General features: G+C 47.9%; 1 protein-coding gene across 2 annotated transcripts in view; it reads left to right on the top strand.

Annotated features, from left to right (window-relative positions):
• Positions 1-26,165, top strand: part of LOC142583371 (uncharacterized) — a 79,892-nt gene that overhangs the window by 45,453 nt on the left and 8,274 nt on the right. For both annotated transcript variants that reach the window (XM_075693804.1, XM_075693803.1), the window contains exon 6: positions 17,094-17,248. In XM_075693804.1, the coding sequence (XP_075549919.1) occupies positions 17,094-17,248 (155 nt within the window). The remainder of the gene's footprint in view (positions 1-17,093; positions 17,249-26,165) is intronic.

Raw genomic sequence — 26,165 nt, 5'->3', positions numbered from 1 at the left:
CAGTAACTGTACTTTATCTCAAAGCAAACCAAGGTTATCAAGCAACTATAGAGATCTAGATTAAGGGGCGCAAACATTGAGGCCCCGTAGTACTTGGGGCCTCAACTATTGCATTCCCCTTGTCTAAAACTCTCTAATAAGCTTTGCAATGAGTGCAGTGATCTTGTATGTGAAATGGTTGACGTAGTAAGTCGTTTTATATTTCCCTTTCTTAATCCGTAACAGCTTAAACAGGTATACGACAATGAAAAGCTGGCTCATATGGTGCACAAGACACAAGTAGGGGAGAACATTTGCCATGCCTGCTGTAACACCAACTCCAACATGCAGTAGCTTGTAGGAAATGAATGCATGTTCATTGTGTCAGTGCAACTTGCACCTACCTCTAATGAAAGCACAGAATGTCTGCATTGTAGACATCAGTTCATTACCACCGTGTGCATGCAAGCACAAGAAAGTAAGGGAATGTTAATTGTCATTTCCTATTTTCATAGCCAACAGACAGTTTCTTGGGTGGAGCTTTCTGATGAATTCATATGTTCTGTCTAAATCTGGCATGTGGGCATATTCTATTATCCAATCACTTCATAAGTAGTCAAATGAATGCACAAAGCCCCATAAGCACTGTGAAACGGAATGCAGAAATTTGTAGTTAAGAATCCATAGCGACTTGCACTCTGTGCTGAGCGCAAAATAGAAAAAAATGCATAGTGGCAAAGTGGGTGCACATTCTCATGTGTCATACAAATCCATAGATTACAAGTAATCTTTAACTTATTCTCGTATTGCTTACAGTTGCACAAACCTTATTGCAGCGTCCACTGTGGAGTAAAATAATCTTGCGAGTCACCGCTACTTGTTCACTCTATAAATATATATTAGCCCCCAGACTCTCCTGTATTCCTTCATGCATGCTACAATAGCATGGCTGTGCTCAATCACCTCTTTCCAATGGCATGACGAACATGGCATATATTTACCAAAATATTCTCTGAAGCATAACTGTTTATCATTCTTTAAGCCTCTGAGAAGAAAGGATGGATGTTGAGCCTTGCTTTTGTGGCATTTCATAGGTTCTAACCCACCGTCATATTTCTAAACAAGCACGATGAAATTATATAGTCAAGCCATACCATTAGGACAACTGACCTATTGCTTCCCGAGGGAATCTCACTGCCACCTCCCGAATTTCGTAAATACTTAGACATGTTGACAACTTAGACATGTTGAAGTAAACTTCACAGCCTGTGTTTTAACACGACAAATAAGCCTGATTAACCCAACAGCCCTTATATCATTCTCTTAATCACTTGAAATACTAACTAGCACATGGCATGTAGTCATATTACATCCTGTTTGTATGTTTGGTGAATTGCACAAATCATTTTTGTCGCCCTTATAGCCCAGCTGATGCTGTCTAGTTGGTACATCGCTTTCAATAGATGAAGCGCCAATAGTCATGGCACACTAGGAAGGAACAAAGACAGGACAAGGCGCTACTTGCAACTGTTTATTGAAGTCAAAGGTGGCTTATTATATAGCCACGGGAAAAGGGGGGCGAAAAAAGAGGAACACTGATTGTGTGAATGCGCACGTGCGAGAACACTGAAGATATATATGAAGGAAATCGCGTTTAATCTAAATCTATAACTTATCTGTGAACATGCTTTCATTTGTGTAAATATTCAGAGACGGGGTGCTGATGCAGGCGTCCCCTCTTTTCTTAATCTGGTTGGCCTCCAACAATTCATGCGCCACAGAATCTTTGCTTTTAAACATGATTGTTTTATCATGAAGCCTTGCTTCACATACTTGTTTCTTCTCATTCCCGCAGGCCTTGCAATGAAGCGGCCAGTTTGAACCTTACACATTTTTTAATGAAAGCCTATGTTCCCGCAGGCATTCATTAATACATCGGCCAGTTTGGCCGATATACTCTTCCCTACACTTTAGTGGTATACGACCCCTTCTTCACACTTAACAAAAGGGTTCGTATGTTTCGTTGAGTTTTATTTGTGCTCTACAGCTGTTTGTTTTCAAGGCCAGTTCTTTGTGCAAAAGAAAGAAATTTGTATTGGCTCGTGCGTGGCTCCCGTACTTTGCAACATTTTCCTTGCGGGCATCGACAGAGCGCTATCCAAGGTGTTTGATGGAGGCAAAGTGCTCAATGTTTTTAGGTATGTTGACGATATTTAATTTTACTGATGGAATGATCTCCTGTGAATTACTCGCATACTGTGCAGGGCATTTTATCTGTTTTTAAACAGCAAGGTAAAGGCTTAGATTTTGCTTTTGAACTAGCCAAGGATAACAGCTTGCAGTTTTTAGATCTTGACATAACCCTTACCGACGAAGGTTCCTGCTGGATGTACCGACCCCGTGCCCGCAAGGAATTGTTGCCGTGTGAGTCTACACACTCCAAGATTGTTAAACGTGCGATTGCCAGTATGTGCCTCGAATCCGCCCTGAAAAAATCGTACTGTCATAAGGCACAAGCAAGCTTTGACGAACAGATTTTGAAGTTGAGGAAGGCTGGCTTTAATGTGCAGTTTCGGAGGCGTTATTGAAAAAGGTGAAAAAAGAAAGAAAAAGAAGTGAAGGTCAAACATTCGAAAAGAAAGCTAAACCAGTGGTGATACCATAATCTCATAAAGTGGCGCGTAATCTTAAACACATCACTGTGACATACAAAATTCCTGTGGTTTTTTTCTGCGCCCCGAAAACTTGCTACTTTGTGCCGCCTGATTGGTTCGGATGACTCTAATAATGTCGGGTGTTCTATTAAACATGCGATCCCTTTTGTTAAGTGTGAAAAAGGTGTCGTATACCACTGAAGTGTGGGGAAGAGTATATCGGCCAAACTGGCCGATGTATTATTGAATGCCTGCGGGAACATAAGCTTTCATTGAAAAATGGATAAGGTTCAAACTTGCCGCTTCATTGCAAGGCCTGCGGGAATGAGAAGAAACAAGTATGTGGAGCAACGCTTCATGATACAAGAATCATGTTTAAAAGTAAAGATTCTGTGGCGCAAGAATTGTTGAAGGCCAACCAGATTAAGAAAAGAGGGGACGCCTGTGTCAGCACCCTATCTCTGAATATTTACACAAATGAAAGCATGTTCATAGATAAGTTTTAGATTTAGATTAAACGAGATTCCCTTCATATGTATCTTCAGTGTTCTCGCACGTGTGCATTCACATAATCAGTGTTCCTCTTTTTTTGCCCCCCTCTCCCCATGGCTAAACAATCAGCCCAACTTTGACTTCAATAAACAGTTGCAAGTGCCTTGTCCTGTCTTTAAGGATACCGTAGCAGGATAACTTAAGGATACCGTAGCAGAGTCCTTTCGATCAACGTGCCCAGGGCTGAACTTCCCTTATGAGCGTCCGAACCACAGTCGCCTGCAGTTCCTCGACATTTCACTTGAATTCCAACCAGGACATCTACACTGGGGGTACGACCCCAGAGTACAGAAACAATTTCTTCCCTTCACGTCAAGCCATTTCAAGACTGTAAGAAGGGCAATAGCGAGTGCAGCGTTTAGTTCAGCACTAAAGAAATCATGCCAGCATCAAAATGAACAAAGTTTTCAGCGGCAGTTAAGTAGGCTGAGAAATGCAGCGACAAACATGCCGTGTCAATGCTATGCAGCATAGCTGAAGGCCTCGTAGAGAAGATTAAAAGAAAACAAGAAAGTAAAGCGGACCTGAAGTTGTGGATGCCAAACACAGTTCTGCAAAAATAACATATGTGCATGGACTGACCCACATTCTCATCAAGATTGTTAAAAGACACGGTATCTGAGTAGTCTGCTCTGAACCAAACAAGGGAAAAAGTATGTGCGCACGAGTGAACCAGGAAAAAAAGGAACCACAATGCCAGATCACGCACCAGAGCAGATACTGGGATTGTGCCAAAAGAGTAGTGTACGCCATCCTCCTGTCCTGTGGAAAACAATACATAGGGCAAACAGGAAGATGCCTTAATGATCAAACAAGAGAGCGCATATCTTCACTTTCAGGGACCTCTGGCGGCGATCTGGCCTTGCACGGCAAACGTTGCGAAATGAACAAGCAGGGACAAGATAGCCAAGTAAGCACGTGCACCATCAAATTTCATGAAGTGCAAGTCCTGAAAAGGAACAATAGGCTAACTCGGGAGATCCTTGAGGATTTTCAGATAAGTAAAACAGGAGCGCAATGTGTAAGCACACCGTCAGTCGCCTTGACAAGAAAGGAAGTCACCGTTTTGAGACAGCCTCAGACAGATAAGAGCTATGGTGACAAAATAAATAAGAGTGGTAATTTCAATTAAGAAATCAGTTGACAGTGCAGCTGCATCCTCGTCTAGTCGTCCATTCTGTGTCCGTGTTCCTTAAGTTCTGCTGCTACAATCCTCGAATCATATATTGACCATACCAGTTGTGTTTTCATATTCATGCTTCGTTACAAGCATATGGCTTTTTATTAAAAAATGCAAATTGTCAAGAATCAAAAGGAAGTATCTAATTTTCACACATTATATGCTTGTCATGCCGGGCCACTGGTTTTGGCACTAGCAGTGTGTACTCAGATGCTAATAAGAAACAAGCAGCTGAATTTCTTGCACATGCAAGGCGCTCACATCATTCAGTATAACACTGTATACTTTGTTTAATCTAGAAATACGCCTCAGGATTTCTGCTGTTCAAACCAATGTCCGCATGACAAAAATGAAGAGTGCCCGAAATTTGCGTTCATGAGAACAGTGCATATTAGCGCGCCCACATTTCACGACAGCGCGCATGTACTCATGTTACTTTTAAGCTGTTCCTTATCATCATATCAGGTGTGCCCTCATTGATTACAAACACCTTCATAGCACAGAAATAACTTCTGAAAAACACACAAGATACGTGAACGAGGCAGAAAGGGCCAGAACCAAAACTCGCCCGCAACGCTTATGCACGGTTTACTTCAGAACATATGCATATTGCATGAAATGAACACTTATACACCTAGCACCACTGCGACGCATTGCACGTACACATCACAGTACACTTACGCTTCGTAAAAGTAAGAACCCTAGCGCTCGCACGTTCTGTACGTGTTCGCGGTCACCAATGCGCATCGCAGCCCGCAAAACAGCTCACACGAAGCAAGACACAAACAGCACATTACGAATGACTGTGATGAGGCGATAACGAAGCTCATCGCTACACATAGTGCCATCACTTCTGAAACACAAACCAGTACTGCACAAACTTGCAATCTTGGTATCGATGAAGCGCGCACACAAAACATCTACGAACACGATATGCTGAGGAGGGCGATCGCAATCTTTTCATTTTGCCGTGCACCGAAGTAGTGTCATGCTTAGAATTCAGGTGTATGCGATGGCCTTCGCGTTTGTAATGCACATGCAAATAAAACTGCAAAACACACGAAATCGGGGGCTTCATTCCTTCCGACCCTCGCGTAAACACAACACACAACTGTCTGTTTGCTTTGGCGATCGCATGGACTGAAGAGGTCAGGAAGAGTACAGCTGCTTGTTGCGTTAGACAAATAGCTTTGCAGGCGCTGAATAGCTCTTGCAATGATCACAATAAACCGCGCAAAAAACAAACTGCCGCTGCAGCCTAGCGGTCTAAGTCGCGCGCTCCGCTTCGCTTCGAACCAGTGCCATGTTTCTGCGGTCGCCGCACGGAGGCGAAAGTTCACGACCGCTTCTCGTGACGTCACGTCAGCCATTACTGGCGAACCGCTCGCTTGCGGTGCGGCGTGCTGCCATGGGCGGTTTGAGCGTAAATCGGCCCATAGCAGCACAGTGGGGGTATATGCAAAATGCCATCTCCGTCTGCCTACTTGCAGCAGAGCGTCATCCGCCATCTTGTCTAGGGGAGGGCAAAACGGAAGCGCTCGCTCGACAACGTAGCTACACGCATAGCTGCTGCTTTCACCCAAGTTCCGCGATGTTCTGCCAGTGCTTTTCGCTGCTTTATGAGAAGCAAGGGACTTGTGGCAACGCCAGTAACAAGCTAGACTTCCTTTTTTCGACGATAGACAAAACAACAGCGAATAAAATAAAATACGTATCTACAACCGTGGCCGGCCCAGAAGACGTTCTCCCTCTCGTTCTCCCGTGTCTGTTCGTTTACTGCAACATGTTCCCTTTACGCCTTGTTTTTTTTCACTTCATCACTTTCATATAAATTACCGTGCCTGGGCAAATTCTTGCTCCCGTATGAATAATTGTTTCGGAATGCGAACGCCTGTTCAGCTTACGTGAAGGCTGCTATTTCTGTTAGAGTTTTATGTGAAGACCCAATGCCCCTTTACATTCAACACACTTAGAGATTCTTCGGAGTTTTAAGGAATTTATTCGCTAAAAAAATAATTTCACGAAAATAATCAAAAACTTCTTACAGGTTGTTGCAGCACACATATTGGTCTAAATATTTCCCAAGCAAAGAAAAACACAAAGAAAACGTCTGATAAAACGCCGAGATGATCACGAAATTTGTATTTTGATTCACACTGGAAACAAAAAGAAAAAACTTGCTATTCCGGCTTTGCGAAAATGGACGTCCAGCGAAGCTGTTGAAAACAACCACTACAAGTGCTGAGGAAGGGCATGCAATGCTTTATGCCTTTATTACAGGAGGTACAAAAAAAGCACATGAAAGTTCCTCCAACTAGCGGGCTTCTGCAGGACTGATCTGCCATATTCAGAACCCCAGTGCCTCGAGTTGTCGATTAATTCGCCCTCGCTCTACGGTCGGCTGTAGCATGTTGGTTAGCTCAGACGGTAGAGCGACCACCCAGGGAAGGCGTTGGTCCCGGATTCGGGCCCCGGACCGGGACAAATTTTTCTTCAACTGCGAGGCTTTCTTTCTGAGAAACTTGTATGGGTTTCCTTTGTAGCTTCGTGCTGCGATTCCGGTAAACGCAATTTTATGCGAAGCATATTACTAGAGCTCAACCCAGCTCCTCAGGCGCGGCGGTGTCGCCTTCAATACCACGTGACACCGTGACGTCACGACAGAGGAGAAACGGGGCTCCAACTCGCGCCGTCGCTCGCGGCGTCGCCTTCAAGGCTGACCACGTGACACCATGACGTCAAGACAGGGGAGAAACGGGGCTCCAACTCGCGCCGTCGCTCGCGGCGTCGCGGCGGTATATAAGCAGCCGCCGCTTGTTTCTGGGTGGCTTTGGCTCAACCAATGCCTTTTGCTCAACTCTTGCAAGATGGGCTGGGTGGGAAGCGAACCAGGGTCTCCGGAGTGTGAGACGGAGACGCTACCACTGAGCCACGAGTACGATGCTTCAAAGCGGTACAAAAGCGCCTCTAGTGAATGCGGTGTTGCCTTAGAAACGAGCTGTTTCTAAAGGCTCAACCAGACGTACGCGTTCCAATGCGCCCGCACGCGCCGCACCACGCCTGGGCGCGTACGGCGTCAGGCGCGGAGGCTGTTTCGCGTGTCGGCGCGCGGCGGCGTGGAGACCTACAACCGCTAGAATTTTTGCGCCCGCGCCGGAAGCTGCCGCTCGCGTCAGTAGCATGACACACCTCACATGACCACGGCAAGCCAACGTCACTTCCGGAACGACTCTTCGCGCGACGTTCAGGCAAGCTTGCGGGAAACATGGCGGCGGTCCCGGCTGCCCGCTTCGAATTGAATTTGGCGTTGCTTTTGTAAAATGCACTTCGTTCGTAGCAAATGACTGTGTAAACGGCTTTCGCTTAGTCTCAGGCCGCTTCGACGACAGAGTATTATGGATAACCTCGTGGTGTTTTCGAGATCGCTTCTCGTTTCGAACGAGTCGAAGCCTAACGAAAGAAACGTTCGAGATGTCAACGCCACCTGTCGCTAATGGCGCGAAATAGCCGCAACAACGGCATATGGCCTCTGAGATTCGAAGATATCGCCGGTCAACTAAAATTGTAGAAAACGTGCGCTGCTTAGCGCACGCTATATTACAGCGTATAGCGTACGCTGTAGTTGCTGACGCTAAACTAAAACTGTCTAATATGTAACACATTGCTTAACGAGGCCGTTATGCGAAGGCTCGACTGCCTTGAACATGGCAAGCTAGCAACACTGCGCCGCCGCGACGAGACGCGCGGCTACGCGCGGCAACTCGTGCATCGTTTGGGTGCGCGCCCTCTTCCTCCGTCGGGCGCCACGCGACGTCGAGTCAGCGCGGCGTGTGCGGACGCATTGGAACGCGTACGTCTGGTTGAGCTTTAAGGCTCAGGCGTGCGTCGCTTGCTCAGGCGCACATTTCGTTGCCGCGCCGAACGCTCCGTTGCTCACCGCGTCCAATGCGGGGCGCGTAGTCGCTGCGCCGTAGCCTTGTCTTACACCCCTTGGCGGGTCGACGGGAACGCTATCGCGTTCCACTCTTGAAGGCGAGGCAGAGTAACGCATGATTTGTTTCTTCGTCTAGCCGAACCAAATATAGCCAAGCAACAGCAGTTCACCAGGCTAAACAGTGGTTCAACAACTAAAATAAAGGCTAGTATGCTTCGCATCCTGGGCTTAACCTTAGCTAAGCCACAGCCATTTTTTCCCTTTTAATTTAGAGTAACGGTAGAAATGAGAGTAACGGTAACTTTGACAGCATGCCGCCGCCCATAGCAATGCTGCAGCAACATTGAATTTAGTAGCTTGGTCCTTAATTTTATATACGAATAGCTAGCGACGTTACACCCCACGTCGAAAGCTGGCGTCACCCCAGCAGTCTGTGCAGCAACGATCTTTACCGGGAAGCGCATACGGGAAGTGGAAAGTGCTTCTCACTGCTATCACGAGCGCGTTAACATCGATTATATGGTTCGGATGCTTGTCTTGAGCTTGTTCTTTATTAAAACGTATGCTGTTCTGTATGTTGTATGCGTAATTACAAATTATGTATGCACTGTTCGCCTCACTTTGCTGAGTGCTTGTAGGATCTGCCTTACGTAGGTATAAGGGGTTGCATTTGTTTGCTTGCTTACTAAGGTATGAGCCATTGATGATGACAGTTTTTGACACGCTGTTCTGTATGTTGTATGCGCGATTCCAAAGAATATAAGCACTGTTCGCTTCACTTTGCTGAGGGCTTGTAGCCTCTGCCTTACGGGGCTATGAGCCATTGCATTTTTTGCTTACTTACGGGGGCATGAGTGCTTAGTGCTTACGGGGGTATGAGCCACTGATGATGACAATTTTCTGCCGACGGCCGCGAAAAAATCCCGGGATCCTAGCCAGCCCCCCCCCCCCCCATATACAGCTTCGCTCTGAAATGAAAAAAAGCGCACTGACACTTTACCAAGAGCGTGCAGATGAAACATTTATTAATGTCATTTATTGACTGAAGAGTTTAGACAACTCAGAAAAGTTCACCAAAGCAGGTTTCACTATAGGCGAAAAAATGGAAAGTGGTTATACGTGGGTGATGCACAGCGTGCCACCCATCTTCACAGCAGTTCACCAAGGGCGCAGAGAAGGACAAAGCCCGCTCGCTCTGTTCTCGCGCTTCACCACGCAGCGCTCTGTTAAGCCCCATCTCCACGGCGAAAAACCAGCGTCTTCCAGTGTGTTTTTTAACCCGCGCGTTTTTTTACTCTGGATATCGCACTGGGGACGCTGGCACTCGCTGGGAGTCACTGGTACACTAGTGAGAACGCTGGATAAGAGTTGGGTCACACTAGACGAGACGCTGGTTTCACTGCCATGACGCTGGGGCGCGCTGGTTTGTGCTCCAGACGCTCTGGTTCCTACTGCAGTTCGCTGGCTCTTGCTGGAAACTTCGCTGGTTGCGTTTGCGCCACACTGGTTCCCGTACGCAAAGAGAATAGGCGCTGTGGGATAATGATTGCCTGATACAATTTCATTGATAAATACTAGTTTCTTGTCCTAAATATTGGGCTCATAAATCTCTACACCTTGGAATAAATGTACGTGAGGTGCCCCGTTTATGTATGCATATGTGACACTGAAATCGCTTTTGCATTTCTCGTATGACTGGGCGCATAGCTATATTCTTGAATGAAATTACGCAAACCCAGATAACGCCTCGCTTTTTGGTAGTTTGTACGCAACCGATGACTGCGAGTTGTCGCCCTTGTAGCACGTTGTGGCACGTTGTAGAGTCGACAGGAAACCCAGAAGTCGTTCAGGCGCGTTCCAACCGGCCCTCTGAAGCCTTCCGCAGATTGATATTATCGCGCCGATAACAAATCTGAGGCGATTCGTACTCTTCCACTTTTCTTAATGTACTGAAGAAATTATGAATAAAACATTCTGATGCTCAAATACACACGTTTTACCATTCTCTAGATACCCGAGTCGAGATCATTATTTTCCACTGAAGCTTATGCCTAGCGTAACCGCCGAGTGCGTCTACAGGCTATCGGCCCATCTGGGCTTAGGAATAAACAAATCTATAGAAAGTTAAGTCGCTCTGTATTTCAGCTTTCGCATCGGTGTTCTTAAATAAACCATTTTTTTCGTGTCTACAGTGTCAGCACAAAATGAGCGGCTATGTGTTGCGTTCTAAACACACGTATACGTGCTTTCACAGAAGGCTGCCAGCCGCACTAGCGCATACGCTTCCCTAGCGGAGACATGTGGCTGCACAGACGTGTCGATTGAAATATATCGTTGAGCTAAGAAAGTGTTGCATATACCTTGTGGGAAGAATAAGAAACGGCTATCAAAACCAGCAGTAACAGCCCATACAGCGTTCGAGGTCGGCGGTTCATTTAGGACCTCTTTCAAATTTAAAATGCAATCGCAAAAGAAAATCAGTGTTGTGGCACTTCCAAGCATACTATCGAATACGGACAACATTTTCGTACTGGTACAGGCGTAAGCTTTAGTCGGGGCGATAGCATTTCGACCCTCTCTGTGCGAAATTGAAACTGCACCTGGGTCTTGATATGGGGTAATTATTCACAACTTTCTATGTGCTGGACTGCGTAGCATGTGTGCATTTGTTTTTCATATGTATCTAACGGGAACTAATATTCGCATGAAAGACCTCATAATTTCAATGCAATAAACGAAAAAGAAGAGCTGGCGTGACCTACTAGTTAAGTCCCGCGCTTCGGATCTGTTGGTCAGATGAGCGAGTCCTGGTGGTGGCCTATTTATTGCTGCTTGCTAGTTTCTTTTATCGGTCTAAAACGCTCTCTGTTCCTCTCTTTATTTAAAAACGTATATACGGTAGCCAGGCACTATGTATTTCTCGCTCTAGAGCTGGCTCCGCCACCAGTGCCCAGCGCATTCCCGTACGCCGCGCCAGCTCAGCGCCCCAGCATCCTGCTCGCTATACTGGGCCCATAATACTGCATGGCACTGGACACTGTGTTTTACAATAGGGATGTGCGTTCCTTTTCCGTATTTCCATCTGACATTTAATTACCGTACGTTCCTTCGTTTACGGCTCTGGCGTAGGGTCGCCGCGCTACATATATAGAGCGTCTAACCGCGCCTTTGAAGGGTTGTCCATGCTATTGCGCTGTGCCTAAATCCTGGTTGCCTGTAAATAGCTAAGTCCGCAATACTTACCAATGCCTGGGAGGGTATTCTGTAAGAGTCCACCTAGTGGACTGTCTATTTCGGCCGCTGCTGATTGGATGTAGTTGTGCGAGCGAGGAGGAGAGGAGTGGCCCCAGCCAATCAGCGGCGGTTGAAATGGACAGTCCACTAGGTGGGCTCTTACAATGCCTCCCCCCCCCCCCTGCAGCACAAAACCTGTGCGGAACGCGGGTGAGAACACGTGCAACACCCTATCGTGCGAAAATTGGATGTTTGCCGCGGCGAACGGCAGACAACAGCGCACAAGGAACCTGCTAAGTACGAGTTCGCGGGATCGAATCACGGCATCTGTGGCCGCATTTCGATAGGAGCGAAATGCGAAAATACCCGTGTACTTAGATTAAGGCGCACGTTAAGGAACCACAGGCGGTACAAATTATTCCGGAGTCCTCCACAACGGCGTGCCCGCTAATCATAGCGTGGTTTTGGCACGTAAAGAACCCCATAATTTAATTTTGTTGTTTTATCACACGGATCACGTTATCTCCGATCGTCAACTTGCAGATCGCGTTTGTCCTTCGTTTTCACGGGACGTGCATGTGCAACCTGACTCGCAAAACTTCAATTTACACCCGAGATGCGAAAGGGCAAATTTATTTCGCCCTTCCTTGCTCTTCCGCTTTCCGTTATGACCCACTTTAGTGTTTCGGTATAGGCCATGTGCCCCAACTTAGTTGATTTTAAATCATTCCCCTCGTGTTTACTTCACTTGCCACAAATTGGAGCGCGTGCGTCGCTTTCTGGCGGCTTCGCCCACCACGTGCTGCTAGCGAGTGCCTCTCGCAAGAATCATTACGCAAGTTCTCTTTGCCTCCGGAAACCACCCCGTTCCCCATTGAAGTACCACTCTCCTCGGCGACACAAATCGCGTGTATGATACAAGAAGGACTCGCTCACTTTGCCGGAATCCTCGTTTCGGGCGGGCTTCCCCGTCCTGCGAAGCGCCCCGACACACCGAGCAGAGGTTAACGGAACTCTTACTCAACGACTGTCTCCACGCACACGCTCTTGCGCAATAGGCAGACACTGGGTGCGTGCGCTATTCGTGCTTCTTAAGAATTCGTGCAGAGAACATTTCCCACGGCACTGTCTGCGTCGCTTTTTTTTTTCCTTTTACGTCCTTCACGGCTCCGACTCCGGGAAACTGACTTCGCAACAGCGAGCTCGCTCTTTCTGTTTGCGCTTTCTTCTTCCCCTTTTTCCTCTCCAAGATCTCTTCCTCGTGTCGTCGTCTTCTTCCGGGAATCATTACATGACGCGTCGACGGTCGCCCGCTTCCTTCTTAAACAGTTTTGTCCTGGTGGGTAACAGCGCGGGAAAAGGAAAGCTCCGTATTGCTCGCGCTATAGCCTTTTCGTAACGAATTCTAAAGAGAAATGCTCGAGGCGTGCAGACGTGACTTCATTTTAAACCTGAGCTGCCTACCTCACTCTACGTATTTAGCTAATTTTATGGCAGGAAAAAGAACTGGGCGAGCTGAAATATGTTTGTTCATTGTATGTTTCTTTTTTTTCTCTCTTATATCGTGAACGTTTCGTGGTACAATGACACTGAGAAAGGAGGTTTTGCAGCGGCAGCTCTATTCAGCTCTTTCACGCCGTCGTGAGGAGTTCTCGACGTTAGCGGCTGCGTCGGCGTCGTCATCGTCCTGTAGTATGACAAAGCGTCTCTAAGCGACGCGGTCTGCCGTCTGGCCGGCTGATGATTGGCGTTGGCCCCCTGTCCGCTTCTTATTGGCATCGGCGTCCTGTCGGCCTAGTGCGACCGGCTGTTAAGGCTTTCCCTGATGGGCCTACTGCTATAAAAGTTCACTTTAGCCCTATTTTTTATAAATGAGTACTAAATCTCAGCGAAGCTGCAAGTGTGGTAGTTCTCTAATTTTCATACCAATCATCGTCATCTTAAGCAGTAGCAGCATATTGTCACGTAGTCTAAACGGGGAATAACACACCAGCAAAAACTGTGAATAACTTAACGGACGTTCTATTGGGCAAACCTTTGCCCGTAAAAGCAGCTTGCACTGAAATCACAACGATAGCAGCGAACACCTTCGGCGATTGTCAGAATCTGATGTGCGTGTCGGCTTTTGCATATCAGCCGTCCAAAGTTCCAGCGCAATCGATGGCGCCTACATGCCTTCCAGAGAGTAGTAGACACTTCGTGTTGCCCATGCGACCACATAACACACGGTTCGGCGGGACCATGCACAACAGATAGAAACACCTATAACATCCCAGTAAATTCGAAATCGTGCAGGCGCGTCTCGTACAGAGCGATAACGTTTGACATTTGTTAGCCGGTAAAAAGCGGTCATCAGATGAAGATAAGTGCACGTGTCAATATATTTATGTCCACAGCACAACGAATGCCTTTGAATTCGGGGGTTTTACGTGCCAAATCCACGATTTGATTATGAGGCACGCCGTAGTATGGAACTCCAGATTAATTTTGACAGCAGCAGGAACCTTAACGGTGCCCCCAATGCACGGGACAGGGGCGATTTTGCATTTCGTCCCTGTCCAAATGTGGCTACCGCGGCCGCGATTTGATGCCGCGACCTCGTGCTTAGAAGCGCAACACCATAGCCGTTAAGCTACCGTGGCGGATAACGAGGACCTTTCCCCGCGATCCCCAATTACCCGTGTCTTGGGCTAGCAGATTCCCACTTGCACCTGCGAATTTCGTAAGGTCATCACCCCACCTAGTCTTCTGCCGTCCTCTACTGCGCTTCCCTTCCCTTGGCACCCATTCTGTAACTCTAATGGTCCGCTGGCCATCTACCCTACGCACTAAATGGCCTGCCCAGCTCCATTTATTTATCTTAATGCCAACTAAACATTTAGCTCTCTGATCCGGTGTACACGGCTCTCTTACTTTCTCTTAACGTCGCTCCTAACATGTTTCGTTCAATTGCTTTTTGCGCGGCCGTAACTTATTCTCAAGCTCCTTTGTTAACCTCCACGTTTCCTCCCGATAGGTTAGCACGGATAGAATGCAATGATTGTACATATTTCTTTTCGACAACAGTGGTAGGCTGCCAGTGATAATTTGGTAATGCCAGCAGTATGCACTCCAATCCATTTTTATTCTCGAAATTTCCTTCTCGTGCTCAGGGTATTTGGCCTAGATAAGCATACTCCCGCACAAACTCTAGAGGCTGACTGGCGATCATAAATTCTTGTTTCCTTGCCAAGTTAATGAACAATACATTTGTTTTCTACTTACCTGTAATAGTCTTCAGTCTTACCCATGCACTTTCTCAGTTAAAGTCCTGTATCATTTCTTGCATTTCATCCCTAGCGTTGCTGAACAGGACAGTGTCCTCTGCAAACCGAAGGTTGTTGAAATATTCACCGTCAAACGTCATTCTAAAGCCTTCCTAGTCTGAAAGCTTCAATACCTCTAAGCATGCAGTGAATAGCATTCGAGATATTGCATATCCGTTCCTGCACCCTGCCTTGATAGGTGATTTTCTGCTATTATTACGGCGAAGCACAGTAGCTGTGGAATCTTTGCAGATATTTGCCATAATACCTATTCCTCTTGTACTCCTTGATTATACAATGCCTCCATGACTGTTGGTAGCTCTACCGAATCAAATGGCGTTTCATAATCTCTGAAAGCCATTTAGAGAGGCTGACTGTACTCCGCAGATTTCTCAGTTACTTGACTGATCACACGGACGTTATCCATCGTAGATTATCCATTCCTAAAGCCACCCTGTTCTGTTGGCAGAGTAAAGTTAAATGTTGCCCTGATTATATCAGAAGTTATCTTGGTGAATATTTTTTTACAATTCTGAAAGTAAGCAATTCGGGCTGTAATTGCTCAATTCTCTCATTCTCCCTTTTTATGAATAACTATAATGTTGCCATTCTTCCAGCACTCTGGTGCTGTTGAAGTCTTGAGCCATTGCGTATAGAGGGAAGCAAGTTTTTCAAGCATAGTATATCCTCCATATTTTTATAAATCGATTGTTATACCATCGTCTCCTACGGTGTTTCCACGGGAAATGTTGTGCAATGCCCCATTTAACTTCATCGCTAGTTATAGAAGAAGCCTCTGTATCCTGTTGATCACTACTTCGAATGAATGCTTCGTGGCTGCTTTGGGTACGGTATCATCTGCGTGAGCACCACTCCTCCCTGGGGTCCGATAACGGCGCAAACTTGCCGCGCCATTGCAATGAATGTGGCTGTTATCCATTGTTCAGAAATGTAACGATTCGTGGTAGGGGCAAGAGCAAAGAAAAGCGAGGAATCCTGAAAGCGTACTACATCAGTTTATTAGGTGACGACTGCACTAGTACAACCTCGGTACACTTACTAAAGAATATTCCTTTTGAAGTCTGTCGCGATAGATGTGATATCTTGTCTTTTCATGCTCTGTAAATAGCGGTGATGTTGTTGCGCATGCTCTGCTCGCCTTGCTGGGATTAGGCCGTTTCTAATAAAGCTCAGTTCATAGTCCAGTCGTCGTGGTGTGAACCCCTCTTGTTGTCTTTTGTCTTTTCTGACTGGTTTTTTCCTTCAATTACCAGTGTAGTGGGGTCGACCGGCGAAGGTCAAAGTCCTGCGCCACCTGTGTCGAAACTAATTTTGGACGATGTCTTCCTTACGTTAGATAAAGAAAGGAAGCTTCCGGTCTTAGGAGCGTCCAGTACATGAGAGAGCATTAGCAAGCTACCTCCAATACATGTGGGCTCTTTTACCTGGTCGACCCTAAGAAGTGGCGACAGGCCCTCAGAGACCAGCTACCTTTCACTTCTTGATGGCACGTTTCAAGAACATGAGAGCAGCACTCCAGTGTTAACATGAAGGAAATGAAGATTCACTCGATTATGGGCATATCCACCATAGTTTGCTCTCTGTTCGAAATAAACAATCGTCAGCGTCACCAAAATCGCGTACTTCACAGTATTTTTCCGATTGAGGATTTAGAATAATATTTCTCATGAGACCCCTGGCGACTTCCACGGAGCAGTTTATACGGTGCGGATGATGGAGAAAAGCACTGTCTACTCTTCTCATCTTCGGAGCATTGGCCATGCTTAAGGAGCTTCGTAGCAGGCCCTCTCTACAGACCTCGCCTCTCGTGGAGTGGCTCCGGAACTTGGCGGAGTGGCTCCGGAGTGGCTACGTGCTTCGCCTGGCCTTAGTCTCGAAGGCCACAGTGTCTTTTTATATTCCAGGAAAAAGAAAAGCAACCACGTACACGCACCTGCATCGCGTCTAAATATTTGTTGTGGGTTTATCTGCGCTCTACATAGGAGTTATTACAATACTAAAAGGGTGCTTACGAATAAGCATAATCAATCATTTTTTTTTACTCTGCCTTAAGCTGCCCTTCTCGAAATCAAAAGAAAAATCAGGCAGTACCAAAGAAAGTTCGGAATTTTCTGCGAACTTTACAGGTGTTACAAAATAACCGAGATACAATGTAGGAAAATGTACCGGACAAGCACGCGCAGTGACCGGATGTACTCCAATAGATTCTTTCTGCCCCCCCTTCCCTCGCGCAGGGTGAACACGGGGACGGCGGTGGTGTTCACGCTGCCACCACCGCAGTGCAGCATGGAAGTGCGCCTGGGCTACGGCCTCTCCGGACCCCGGGCCCAGGGACCAGTCACGGTGGGCGACCCACTCACTCTCGTCATCAGCATGACCAGCGTGTTGCGTGAGTGTAACGCGGTACATTCTCTGCGGCAAATGAAGTGTCGGCCTTTTTGACTCTTTCGGCACAGTGTGTGCTGAGAAGAGCGACAGACACAAGGAGGACTGTATAATGTTATTCGTTTATTTAACACCAACAGATGTTTGGAGTGCACACATTAACTCAAAAGTAAATGGCTTGGCGGAGTATGCGCCCCGCTCTCATCGCCTGTGACGTACTATGCAAAAAGAAATTCAGGCAGAAAAAAATTAGGCAGAACCTCCGCTAGAATTGTCTAAGTATGCGTAAGCATTATGCCTCTTGCTCATCTCCACGCGTACGACGTGACCTATGTTGCCTACCACGATTGAAGAAGCAGTAAACGGTACATTAAATGTATGCTTTATTGGCCTTGCAATCTGTTTTCGCTCTTAATCCGACTACTATAAACCATTATTAAACCTTACCGCTCTTTAAGGCCTCATCCATCCTCGCCAAACCATTATCAACAGCGATCAGACCCACGTAACCCCGCATCACTCCTTACCATCCTTATCAACTCATTGACTGTTTATCTGTCTGCGTTGCGCGACAACGTATTCAACACGGTACAACACTTTCATATGGTTCAGATACATTCGCCTTTCACAAGCGTGTGTGTTTAACCCATTAAAAGAATGCCAGTAGACCCTTCGGTAAAAACATTTTTCTTAAACTACACACTAATACATCATCAGTTAAAACATGGATGCATAACGAAGGTATTTTTGTTCCGTGGTCCATTATCTGCTTCGTATGCAAGAAACCTGAAACCATAGAGCATGCGTTTCTATATTTCTGGGATCCCATCTTTTTCTGGGATGTGCTACAAAGAACGTTAAAGAAAGAGTTACCTTTAGGTCCACATGGAATAAGATTCTTACGGGTAGAAACAGAGGGTTTTCCGTATGACGTTATAATGCTCCTGGGCCTCCACAGTTTGTTGAAAGCTAGAAGGCAGTTTAACAATGCTGATGTCAATTCGCTACCTACACGCGATCACTTCATTGAACCTGTAGTACGGTTAAGGGATGTCCATCGGGCACTGCCTGAACAGCCAACGTGGATTGACAGGCTAGATAAATTGGCAGCATTGAAAAAAATTTCAATATTTCGTGCCAGCAAAATTCTTGTTGACATGTTTTAACTTTTGTGTATTGTTTGCGTATAATGTCAAAGCCTACAATCAAGAAAAGAAAGTGTGTTTAGCCAAGTTGGTAAGACACTCGGCTTCGGAGTGTGGGGTTGTAGGATCGAAACTTACCAGCGCCAAAGTTTTTCTTTCTTTGTTTCATGGATGTTCGAATTATTCTTTTGATGGAGCGCATCCTGTTAATCATTATGGCTGGACCGACAGATTTCCAGGGTGAGCCACCACTAATGCGGTTACGCTTTAAAAAATAATAACAGCACTGCAAGTGTACGGATAAGTGTACAGCTAAAGAATTATAGTACTGCAAGAATAGCTCGTGGCCGAATGCGTGAACATGCATCCTGTGTCAGTGCATATTCATGCAGATATTATGAAATCGTCTTCACACGAAGTCGAGAGTGACAATCTAAATACCTTAGCACGTGTCATGCGCTCATGTCCATATTTCTTGCACTGTGCACACTGCCGAAATGAGCCAACCGCACTTCCAGAGAAGTAAGTAGGACTAAGGATTCCGCGTACAAAGTAGAAAAGGAGAAGTACAGCGACAACGGAGAGCTGAACCAGGGTAAAGATCAGAGTGGCCGTCTCTCTCATTTTCCATTTATTTGTTTCGAGAACGGCAGGTTTAACAGGAGACTGCAAAACCACTTAGGGTGCAAGTTTATCCGCATGGGGACAATAACTGAAAACCACTATTCTTTTTTTCAACAGCAAGCACTGATCTTCCACAGGTTTGCCCTTACGACAAAGCCCTAACCTGAGCAATGGTGTAACAAATAATTACCGTAAAATTGTAGTTAAGGTCTATAGAGCCTTTAATTTTGTGCACCTCTGCTCCGAAAGTACTCAGGTGCTTACGGAGAAGCTCAGCGTGAAGGTGAGAAAGCTACAGTGAACGACTCAAATCCGACATGCCAACAGCAGCAACAAACAGTATACAATGAGTCTGGTCTCTGCCGACCCCGGACGACTTTAAGTGCCAACAGAACAAATGGAGACTTGGAGCTCTCGTTCATAAACAACCATGTATGTTGGGGTTATGCTCTTCGCTCTCATAAGAGCCTTCTCCCCTTTTGCTCCGCCGCACTCAAAGATAGTTAAGCGCAGTATTGCAAGATCTTGCATAAAGGCGGCCCTCATCAGGTCTTGTGACCACAAAGTAGATGCAAGTTTCGAATCGCAAGTAGCTAGGCTGGAGCTCGCAGGTTTCCCAACTACCGTGTTTCACTAGCATCGCTAAAAGCCTCGCAGCAGGCCTTAGAAGCAGGCAATGGGCAGCCGCTAAATCTGAGAATACCTCAGGGCAAGTGGTTGCGGTTATCCCGTACGTGCACCAGGTTGCGCATAATCTCAAAAACGTAGTCAGCCGGCCAGGCGTTAGGTTGTCTTCACTGCCCGAAATGACTTAGGTAGCCTGTACCAACAAGTCAGTCGGGTGACCGAGAGCAAAGAAAAAAATTGGAGGACGCTTAAGCTTCGCCTTCAAGAGTGGAACGCGACAGCGTTCCCGTCGACCCGCCAAGGAGTGTAAGACAATGGGCTACGGCGCAGCGACTACGCGCCCCGCATCGGACGCGGTGAGCGTTGAGCAACGCAGCGTTCGGCGCGACAACTAAATGTGCACCTGAGCAAGCGACGCATGCGTGAGCGTTAGAAACAGCTCGTTTCTAAGGCAACACCGCGTTCACTAGAGGCGCTTTTGTACCGTTTTGAAGCATCGAACTCGTGGCTCAGTGGTAACGCCTCCGTCTCACACTCCGGAGACCCTGGTTCGATTCCCACCCAGCCCATCTTGGAAGTTGCTTTTTATTTATGAAGTGCCGGCCGTGATTTATCGCTCACGGCCAACGCCGCGGACGCCGACGCCGACACCGACACCGACGCCGACGACACCGGCTTTTCTGCGACACGAGCTCCTTAACGCTATCGCGTTAAAAGTTCTAAAGAGCAGCAGGGGAAGAAGAAGTGCAGCGTCCATAGCTTGTGTTCACATCGGCTCCATGTTCTTGAAATGTTTTCGCCGCGATTTTCTGTGGATACCAGCCCTAATTTTGCACCATTCGAACCGTGAGACCACCAGGACTCTGTATATACCAAGTTATCAGGTGGGACATTTATTTTTCCGGGACTGCGACCACTTTTGTGTTACGAGCACGCCGTCGCCGCGCTAAGGCTAAGCGCGTGCGCCAGGTGCTCGGCCTACCAGGCTACCTGGCACGTTCCCGCGCGTGTCCGTGCGAGCTCTGCTACGACGCCCGAGCCCCTGGCCAAATCTGCGAAGCATGGAAGTCCAAGTATGTGGCAAAGATATTTCCCCAGAAGAGTTAACCACCGAGATGGGCTGGTGTATCACCCGTTCCCGTCGGTGTACCGCCCGTCGCCCAGACGAGCAGCGAGGCCGAAAACTATCCCAAGAACAACAACCTAGTACGCAAGACTCTCGCTCTCGCTATAGACCCAAGCAGCAAGTTAGAACTCAGGTTCTCAAGGCCGGTCGCATGCTTCCACTACCAGCAAATGAGATCAGGATCATCGTCAGACCCAAAGGAGCACTCAATATTTCCAAGGTCGGCAGCCCTACAGTGACTGCAGCTATTCTTCAAGCAACGCAACTTAGCTCAGAAGACAGTCAAAATGACACAATATGCTCGAACAACCAGCAAAACATCATGGTGATCAGCACGCCCAGCCCACAAAATGCGGACCGGTACGTAAGAATCAAGTCCATCCAAGTCAACGGGGTAACCCACGAGGTCAGCGCGTACGAAGCCGCCCCAGATAATACTACCAAAGGAGTCATCAGAGGCATTCCTCTCACCGATAACGCCAGGCAAGTCTATGCTAACATCATAAATGATCGTAATCCTCTAGCCCTGGCCGCAAAGCGAATCGGTTCCACCACGTCCATCGTCATTGCCTTCGACGGACCTGACGTACCATACATGGTTCGGTATGGCGCAACACTAATCCCATGCTCCCTGTGCCGCAACAGATCGATATCTGTTACCACTGCGGCCATCTCCGGCACCGCATGGACGTTTGCCCTTTCCCCAATAACAAATCTGCCGGGGCTGCGGAGCTCGCAACCCACGTCAAGATCATCAGTGTACGCCCAAGTGCACGTTCTGTGGTGGACCCCACCCCAGAGCGGACAAAGCTTGTACTGCCAGGTACAAAACACCGTACGTTATACGAAGACGCCTCGGAGAACGCCGAGTAGCACAGCATTTAGCCCTTCTATCAGAAGATTTCCCGTCCATGGAGACCAAGCACCGGGCCCGGTCCCGCTCCCTCTCCAGACCGAGGTCGGACCGAGGTCGTTCCAGATCAAGATCCACGTCGACTCCAGGAGCCAGATATACCTCTGAAAAGGTGGGCTTCGCAGAGGCCCTGACGGGCGTCTCGCGAGAGGGTCACGTAGGATCCCCCCCACTGCCTAAACCCAACGCACACAACACAGATATCGAACACCTTAAGAAAGAAAACGCAGTTATGCGTGATTTAATCCAAAAGCTTACCCAGGAAGTTCCCAGCCTCAAACAACCCAGAACCCAACCCACACCCAACACCACAGAACCCGCTACCAACAGCCAGCCCGAAGAGCTCTCAAGGCCAGCCCCAAGAAAGCGAGCCCTCCAAGAAGGAGCTCAGGGCCAAGTACTCTCCGAAGTCAAGGATATGCTTGTAACACTCAAAAGCATGGTGGAAACTTTACACAATTCTCTAATCGCCCTTATGCACAGAGTCACCGCCGTGAAAGCTAATATTCAAACCTTTTTCACACAAACCGCTTCCACCGCTCAAGTCGCAGCCATGGACACCACAGGAACCGTCGCCGCCAACCTGCCACCTGTGGCATCCCCTATCCTTCATCATGGCCCACACTAACACTGACACAACATTGTGGCAGTGGAACAGCCGAGGCTACCTCCATAAACAACCCGTTCTCCGTCAACACCTGCGTACTACTTCATGTCAACCCGACGTAATCTTACTCCAGGAAACGCACGATACTCCGGTCAACCTTCCAGGATATCAACCTTTCACTGCGAACAACGCTCCCCACGGAGTCTCCACAGTCGTTCGAAAAAGAATTGCCGCAATCGAACACGATCTCAACAATCAGAGCATCGAACACCTCTTCATTGAGCTCATCCCGCACAGAAAACGAAACGAAGGAATATTTATCCTCAATATCTACCATACTCCATCTCAACGCCATAGCCGATTTCTAGCCCTCTTCAAAAAGGCCCTTAACATCGCAGGCAGCAGCCCCCTTATCATCGGAGGTGACTTCAATCTCCCGCACACACGATGAGGTTACAGACACAGCTCTGCTGCAGGTCGTAACTTATGGCAAGACTCCCATGATCTCGGGCTTACACTCATTACTGACCCAGCCTTCCGCACTCGCCTCGGCACTTCTACTGAACGAGACACGACAGCAGACCTCACTTTCCCCAAAAACGCATAAACGCCCATTGGCGCCACACCCAACATGACCTCGAGAGTGATCACTCTATCATCGAAATTACTCTCCCACACCTAACAGCCGTTATGAGAAGAACAAGGGACTTTACATGGACGGACTGGGATGCGTTCCGTAAACGCCGTGTAACAGCAACGGCGACACTCCCATTACCAACATAGAGTCATGGTCATGCGATTACTGTCTGATACCAAATTGGCCACCCGCATTATCACAACAGATGCCCCGACTGAGCGCATGGACAGTAGACTCGCCCACCTTATCGAGGCCAAATCATCCATCCTCTCTAGATGGAAGGGACAACGGCTCAATAGAAGACTCAGACGGAAAGTCGCACTTCTCAACAAGGAAATTGAAGCACACTGCCGCGTTCTAAGTCAACAGCAATGGACAGAGCTCTGTCACTCTCTAGACGGGCAACTCCACCACCCCCGCTCGTGGAAAATCCTCAAACATTTGATTGATAGCACCACCCGCTCATATCAACAAGATCGCCTCACCAAGCTTTTATTCACAGAAAGCAAGACGCATGGCCAGAACCACGTTAAGAATAGCTTATGTCAAAAGTACATCCCATCTGGGCCCACTCAACCTCACGGGCCATACACAGGGACCTCCAATCCTGCCCTTGATGAAGATTTCAGCTTGGCAGAGATTCACGCTGCCCTGCTTAAGCTGAACAGCCGTTCGGCGCCAGGCCCAGATGGCGTTACGAATAAAACTAGATGACCCCTCGGTGCAACAACTCACCGAATACATCAACAACTGCTGGCGCCAGGGATCCATTTCCCCGACATATAAAACGGCCAAAGTAATTCTAATCCCCAAACCCGGTAAGCCATCTAGCCTCGCCAATCTCCGGTCCATATCGCTAACTTCATGTGTAGGCGAGGTCATGGAGCACGCACTCCTAACCCGTGTAAACACTCACCTCGAAGACACATGTGCTTACCCCCCCTCGATAATTGGCTTTAGACAGCATCTTTCCACCCAAGACGCTATGCTCCAACTTCAGCATCAAATCCTACATGGCAAATCCCGTCACACGAAGGCGATCTTGGGACTCGACCTCGAGCGCGCCTTCGATAACATAAGGCACTCCACCATCCTCGAACGCATCTCCTTGCTCAACCTTGTAGAACGCACTTACAGCTGCGTAAGAGACTTTCTATCCAATCGGAAGGCCTTCCTGTTGGTCGGAGACATTCGATCGGAGGAACTCTCCCTCGGCAGCACGGGCACACCGCAAGGCTCTTTCATTTCCCCAATACTGTTTAATTTGGTTATGCTCGGATTAGCACAAGAACTACAAAAATTCGACGGCATTGAACACACCTTATACGCTGACGACATTACAATCTGGGCTGCAAAGGGCAGTGACGGCCAAATCGAAACTGCCCTACAAGACGCCATTGACGTCGTAGAAAATTATCTTCAAGGCACAAGACTCCGCTGTTCCCCTGAAAAGTCGGAGCTCCTCCTATACCGCCCCACACTCCGTGGACGCCCCCCGCGGGGCTCCACGAATAAACGCCAATACGAGGAAATAGAGCTCAACCTGAAGGATGGCAGACCTATACCCGTGGTCCCTAGCATCCGCGTTCTTGGTATGACCATGGAAGCCAACGGAGCTAACTCTACGGCTATCTCCAAGATCCTTCGACAGACCGCTAATACATCCAGACTGCTGAAACGAGTGACCAACCGGCGAGGGGGTATGAAGGAAAAAAGCCTCATCCGCCTTGTCCAATCTTTTATCGTCTGTCACATTACTTCCGTTGCGCCCTTTCTCAACTGGCACAAAGCTGAAAAGACTAAACTGGACATCATCATCAGAGGAGCCTATAAGCAGGCCTTAGGACTACCCAACCACGCCTGCACGGAACTTCTACTACAATTAGGTATCCACAACACGCTATACGAGTTAATCGACGCCCAAAGTCCATTCCAACTAGAGCGGCTTACCCTAACGGAAACGGGCCGCAGCATTCTAAACAAGCTTAATATCACCTACCACCGCCAACATGGAGACAAACACCCAATACCACGCGACATTCAGCAATGGATACACGCCGATCCTATTCCGAAAAACATGCACCCAGACTACAACAAAGAATGCAGGAAGGCACGAGCTACCTCCCTCATCAAAGCTTACGCCAACACCGCGGGCGTCACCTTCGTCGACGCAGCTGAGTACCAAGATTGGCGGCGCTTTGCGGTGGTTACCACGGCAGGAGGCTTGCTCCGACATGCTGCCAGCATCGTTACCAAAATGCCGAGATGGCCGAGGAAGTGGCCATCGCCCTGGCCACTCTTGACCCAGCCTGTCACACCATACTGAGCGATTCTCGTGCAGCAATCAACAACTACATCAAAGGTCGTATTTTTCAGCAATCACTCCGTATCTTACGATAAGCCCCGCATTCACCTGAAAATCAAATCACCCTCGTCTGGATCCCAGCACACGCCGGAGTTGTCCACCCGCACCTCACCAACCTCAGCGAGGTTACACACTCCGTAGCACGAGGATTAGTAAACCGTGCCGGAGACGGTGCAGGTGCACCCGCAGGACGCGACCGCCTTACAAGATACAACGGCCTTGTGAAGTCATTTTACCTCGCAACAAGAACCTTCCCCACCCCTCACCGCAAGTTAAACAGGGCACGGGCAACCACCATTCGCCTGCTACAGACGAATACATACCCCTCCCTCCCACGCTATCACACTATATACCTCGACATCTACCCGAGCCAGACGTGCAAGGTCTGTAAAACTGAATCAGCAACACTCCCCCACATGCTATGGGAGTGCAAACATCAATACCCAGACCTTAATCCCGTGACCCTCTCGTCGAGATAGCACGCCGCCCTGCTCAGCTCCCATCTCGACGACCAACTCTGGGCGACCCAGCAGGCCTACGAAGCGGCCAAGAGGCAAGACCTCGACGTCCCATCGTGGAAGGCCTAGGCCCAGCCGACTGAACTGCTGGTGCTCATTAAAGTTCACTCTCTCCCTCTAAAAAGCAGCACAGGTTTTGTTGATTGTTGTGACTGTCTAGTTTATAATAATCCTCTTTCATGCAAGCGTTTCTATATCGGTCAAACGGTGCGGTGCATCAATGACCATATGCGCGAACGCTCAAACAAGGTTCAAAAACAAGCTGTAGATAATCAATTGTCACTGCATTACAATGAATGCGGCCTCAAGCCGTCTTTTAAAGATGTGACCATGTCAGAATACAACGATGACCGCGCACT

The sequence above is a fragment of the Dermacentor variabilis genome, chromosome 5, assembly GCF_050947875.1.
Source record: "Dermacentor variabilis isolate Ectoservices chromosome 5, ASM5094787v1, whole genome shotgun sequence".
NCBI classification, from domain to species: domain Eukaryota; kingdom Metazoa; phylum Arthropoda; class Arachnida; order Ixodida; family Ixodidae; genus Dermacentor; species Dermacentor variabilis.
Note: the sequence above shows the minus strand (reverse complement) of the source record. Positions and strands in the feature narration are given on the sequence as shown.